General features: G+C 39.1%; 1 protein-coding gene across 1 annotated transcript in view; it reads left to right on the top strand.

Annotated features, from left to right (window-relative positions):
- Positions 1-5,754, top strand: part of RAB22A (RAB22A, member RAS oncogene family) — an 11,788-nt gene extending 6,034 nt beyond the window's left edge. The window contains exons 3-6 of the mRNA XM_031059141.1: positions 197-268; positions 388-494; positions 2,254-2,363; positions 3,718-5,754. Of these exons, the coding sequence (XP_030915001.1) occupies positions 197-268; positions 388-494; positions 2,254-2,363; positions 3,718-3,815 (387 nt within the window). The 3' untranslated portion in view covers positions 3,816-5,754. The remainder of the gene's footprint in view (positions 1-196; positions 269-387; positions 495-2,253; positions 2,364-3,717) is intronic.
- The last annotated feature ends 6 nt before the right edge of the window (positions 5,755-5,760 follow it).

Raw genomic sequence — 5,760 nt, 5'->3', positions numbered from 1 at the left:
TTTATTGCCTGTCCTTAGGAGAACAATGCCTTCCTGGGAGATTATGTGCTCTACTGCACAGACTAGTTGTGACTGTAAAGGAAAGTTTTTCACTGCTGTGATCTTGGTTTTCCCTTTTTTCAATAGTAATACTAATGCTAGTGAGGTTCTGGAGGTCAGTGGAAGATCAGGTTTATGTTTGCTGTCTTTTTTCCAGTTTCGTGCTTTAGCCCCGATGTATTACCGAGGGTCAGCAGCAGCCATTATAGTGTATGACATCACAAAAGAGGTAAGAAACTTGATCTTGACCCAGCACTACAATTTCTGGGGTTTTTTATTTGTGTCATGGGCCAGTTCTGACTCTTAATTTCTTAATTCCTTCCGTCTTCCTTTTTTTTTCCACATTAGGAAACTTTCTCAACGTTAAAGAACTGGGTTAAAGAGCTTCGCCAGCATGGACCTCCCAACATTGTTGTAGCTATTGCAGGAAATAAGTGTGATCTTAATGATGTCAGGTAAATAACTGCTGTCAATTTTAAGGGTTTTCCTTAAGCCCTAAGCTGTTCTGCTGTACTGTTGTAGTTTCACAAGGGATTTGAGCTGTTTGTGCTGTCAGAGGACATGGGGTTTGAGCTGCTTCTCCTGTCAGAAAATGTGGTTAGTCTGCCCTTGGATGGTCTCACCCACTTCCTCCCCTGTGCTGGTGTGAGTACACATGTGATTGGGCAGTAAATTGGGCTGTAAAATGGATCCAGATTAAAACTAACCCTTAAAAAAAAAAAAAAACTGATCCAAGTATATTTATCTTTCTCACACCATGAACACTTGCTGGCATAACGGTGTGGGGATAGCAGAGTTAGGAATGAGCAGTTTACAGGGAGACAGGATTACCTTTTCTGGTGGCAGTGCCAAGTTACACAAACCTAAACTGCCTGTGAAACTATAGTGTAATAGAAGCTGTTTACCTCACTTTACAAGAAGTGCCCCTGTCAGTCTGTAGCACCTCATTTTGTTAGGAAAAACACCAAGCCTGTTGGAAAGCATTGTGTAGGTTTTTCTAACTTGCTTGTTCAGGTGCCTTCCTTCCCTGCTTAAATATTGGGGTGGAATTGGCTGTGGCCAAAATAGTTGCAGGGAGCGGGAAAAGCTCTTGAGAAACTTTATGAACAGCCAAACTTTCAGGAAGGCATGTACTAAAAACAAAAGAAGGCCTTTTTTATTGATGTCCTGGTTAAATAAGCCAAAATTCAGAAAGAAGGTGTGTGTAAACTTCTTGGGTTTAGGTTTTGCTGGAAAAGGCACCACAGCTGGTGTCTCAAAGGAGACAGCTGGTTATATGTTTAAAGAACCACTGCAAAGGTTGCTCTGAGTATGGTTTTACAAATTGTTAAAAACCTAAAAGTTATCTAGTGAGCTCTAATAACTTTCATTAGAAGTAGCATGTCTTTTGAAGGAAATAGAGTGTAAAATTCTTTAAAAGAGAATTCACATCTCACATGCTCAGCTGGCATCATAAGTGTAAACATTGCTCTTCAAGCTAATGAGGAAGATTCCTTGTACTTTAGTCAGAGGCGATATTTGAGTCACTGCTCAAGTCCATGTTCTTGATATCCTGAAGTCCCTCATTACTGAAAGTAGCCTGTGTGTTGTAGAAATTGAATGTGAAGTGATACAATGTAAAGTCCAGACCTCCCCACAGCTACTGGGGTTTGTATTTTTCATTTTGTTTCAGGAAATATACAAAATCATCAACTTGCCTGCTTTGAGGTACAGAATAACTTGTACATCTCTGTGTGCTCAGTATAAAAATATTCCTTTTTTATAGCTACATATTCGTGCAAAGTAAATGCTGTGCTGATGATTTGTGCAGTGTTGGGAAATACTTTGGTTTGGTAAACAGTCATAAGAATTGCACAGCATGATTGGAAATAATGCTTTAGGATCTTCTTAGGACATATAAAGCTGGTGGGGTGAATAACACACCAGAAGGATTGATTGCAGGCCTAAGCTTAGAGCACTTCAGACAGAATCACTGCAGTGTTGTCAGATGGATGAAGGCCTTGGGTAGTTCATGACTGTGCTCATATCTCAAGGCAGAGAGACAGCACAGAGTAAAGGATGAGCATCAGCTTCAGCATGAGGGAGCACTGTGATGCTAAACAGGTAAAATATTCATTATAGGAGACACTTAAAAACTTTATCTGTCCCTTAAGGTTTTGACTAATGGGGTTCTTTTGCATTCATGAATTTTTCTTTTTTTTTTTTTTTTCCCAGAGAAGTCATGGAAAAAGATGCTAAAGACTATGCAGATTCCATTCATGCAATATTTGTAGAGACAAGTGCGAAAAATGCAATAAACATTAATGAACTCTTTATAGAAATCAGTAAGTATTTAAACAGTTTAATTATAAGTATTTAAACAATACTTTCTTCTGCAAAAAACTTGAGTAGAAATTTGATTTCTATATTACTTTTTTTTGCTATTTGGGTGAAAATTTACGGACTTTATACTAAATTCGTTACAATCTGACATGACTACAAACTGCAAAATGAGCTGCATGAATTTCTGGTCACCTAATGGCCTCTAAATATTCCTTTTAGAGGTTTTCAGCATACTGTGATGCTGCTGGATAAATAGCAGGCTGGGTACTCCTGTCAGAAGTCAGTGTCATCTTACCATGTCTGTTATTGAATGTTCCAATTAGTACTTCCAAGGTTATGGAGGAGGAAGGAAATGGCATGAGGACGATCCAGACTTTATACATCTGAGAAAAGGAATTAAGTTCTCACTCTTACTGCTTGTACTTAGGCTAAAAAAATGTATTTTTAAAAATACAAAAATTCATAAATGCCAGATTACTGCATGGGGAATAGCAACTACTCTACGTAAATTTTCCTCAAGTATGTTTGTAGTACCTTGGGGGTTTTTTATATTAAATTGCAAATCTTTTCTGTCCCATTTGTGGTGAGGACAGCGCTGATAGTTTTTATATGTGTGAATAAAAAGCAGACAGTATTCCAAAGTGAATTCTATGCAATATTATTTGGAGATATGTGTCAAGTAGCAGCACCAATGTGCAGGTGTGTCAGCCTGTTTGTGAAAAGAGAATCTACAGAAACATCAGACTTTAGAAAAAAAATAAGGTCTATAGAAGCAGCTGAATATATTGAAGCTGATGTAAAAACTATGTGCTGTAGATTAGCTTCCTGATTTATTGACTTAATAGTTGCTCTCTAAAATTGATCTTGAATAAATTATGGGGGGAAAAATCATAAATCTTCCTTAGAAGAGAATGCTCAACCAGGAACAGTCCATTTTAAAGACTGATGAGATGAGTAAAGCAGCTGTCTCTACAAGCACTCCTTTGTTAAGCCCGATGCAGGTAATCTGTGGAAATCCAGGTCAAGATGGTTGTTCTCAAGCTATTCCAGATGGTATTGCATCCTGCAAAGTATTCTCCAAGTGCTTTTACAGTTTAGCTGTCCAGGTCTAGATGAATCTGAAGTGTAACTGCTGCTAAATTGACTTCAGACTGCCTCTGCTGTCCTTTTGTGCAGCCGTCCCTCTTACAGACATAACACAGACTGTTGCTGCCATCCTGCTGGGCAGGAATGTCATCCCTAGTGACCTACAGCTAATTGAAGGCACATTTTTGCATACAGAGCATACACCGGATGCTTAGGCTTAGTTTCAAGTCTAACATTTCCTATATATTTCTTTTTCCTGCCTCCTTGTAGGTCGCAGAATTCCATCCACTGACACCAACCCCGCCTCCAGTGGGAAGGGCTTCAAGCTTCGACGGCAGCCATCGGTGACAAAGCGCAGCTGCTGTTGACTGACCCCTTAGAAAGTCAAACTTTATATACAGTAGGTGGTCTTGGAAGTTAATAGTTCACGTTGGGTTTATATATCAGTCTTAGATCTTTATCTGCTGGTGTTCAACCACCCGAGGTCCCCAAGAAGGGAGCGGCTCATCGGACACCTGCGCGCGCAGAAAAGACTGCAGTGGTCAGGGCAGCCTGCTGGCTTCCACGGCGTGCAGTGTCCCCTGCATTCAAAGGGAATCCATCATCACTTCTTTGGCCTTGCTTGATTGGAAGGTGACTACGTGGATGGTAGAACTGAAATGTTTCCGTAGTTTTGTAAACAAGGTTTTGGGAGGTTTTTTGTAAAAAGGGAAATGAGCACTTTTGTGGGAGATTGGGTTAGGAGGAGTCTGGAAGTTAGATGTCATTTCTTCCTTTTCTTCAGTGAGCCTTATTTTAAATTTTGGTGTAGCTACTCCGAAGTATGATGGGACAGTTGATGTGAGATGGCTACAGAATAAGCAACTGAAGACAAATAGTAGGCAAATCAGTCCATCCAGTCCCCAAATCCCATTTGCACTTTTTATTTAAGGATGATCTGCACTGGGGGTGGGGACACAAGCAACAGATCTTAAACCACAGACAATCTTCTTTTTCATGCTGACTGTAATCACTTTAAGGCAAACTGGTATGCTTATAGGCATCTTTTTGTTGTTATGAGTTTTTTTAATATTAAGATATTGGTTAAAGAAAATTACTTGTAGATCTGACTAAATGAAGTGGTTACTGACTAAAAAGAGATGCTGTAAACAGATGCTGCCAGTGGTTCTGATAAGACCTACAAGGTTTTGGGGAAAGCTTTTAATTGCTTGGCATGTGTAAAGTGTTCATATTATATTTATGAGACCAGTGTTTAAAGTGTTATAAATTATGTAAAAACAGTAAAAAATAATAGAGTCTTCTACACTCCTTCCATTCCACACCTAGGGATAAACTCTTGGGGAATCTCCATCAGGGTTTTTTCCTGCATTTTAGGTATTGTCACTGTGAGTTCATCCAGAGGCAGATGAAATTCTTTCTCTTTCAATGACATTTGAAAGGGCCAACAGAACATCCTGTTGGGGCAGCACAAGGCCTGTCTGTTGAACAAGCTTTCATCCTGGGGTGCACCCAGTCTTTCCTATTTTAGGCACAAAAATACACATAGGAAGTAACCTTAAGACATGTGGTAATGTAGATCATTACCTCTTGGTTCCTGGGGTTTTTCATCTGTGAGGGTTTTTAGCAAATCAGTGTTTAGCTTATTCTGTATGGGTTTTAGTAGGCTTTCAATTAAACTATAGGTTGACCATACCTGTTTGTGCTATTTTATTTATTTTTACTTTTTGTTTCTTACCAGCACTAGTGAGAAACTTTTATACTTTTGAAGAAAAAGAGCTTAATAGACTTGAGTATATACTAAAATATGCTGGTTAGCTTTAGTATCCAACTGAGCTCATGATGATGCTTATTCTTTTTTTAATCTGGTTTTCTATCATCTCAAGTATTTTCTCTGAAGGAAATGTAGGAAAATTTGTAAGAAATTAAAGGATTTGTACTTTAGATTCATTTGTGTTACTGAAAATTCTTGGAGAGCTGGAGCAGAACAGGCAAACTGGTACATGGAGGTTTTTGGACAGGTCAGTGAGTTAAATGATATTTGGTGACTACATTTTTGTCATGCCTTTTCTTTACCCTGCCTGCATTGCCAATTCTGCCTTCTTTGCCATAGTCCCACAGCTCCATGTTTCTAGAGAGCCCAAGAAATCCAACTTCATGGGTATGCACCCTACTCTTTCTGCAGTTCTGATCTTGAATTGCTGCAGGTAAAGTGTAACAGCCAGTGTTCCAGATTGTCCAAACTGCCAGCCCTGGAGTGAGGCTGCTTCTTAATATTTGCCTGTTTAAAAAGACAGACAGTTGATGTAAGTTCTT

This window comes from Geospiza fortis, unplaced genomic scaffold (genome assembly GCF_000277835.1).
Source record: "Geospiza fortis unplaced genomic scaffold, GeoFor_1.0 scaffold361, whole genome shotgun sequence".
Classification (NCBI taxonomy): domain Eukaryota; kingdom Metazoa; phylum Chordata; class Aves; order Passeriformes; family Thraupidae; genus Geospiza; species Geospiza fortis.
Note: the sequence above shows the minus strand (reverse complement) of the source record. Positions and strands in the feature narration are given on the sequence as shown.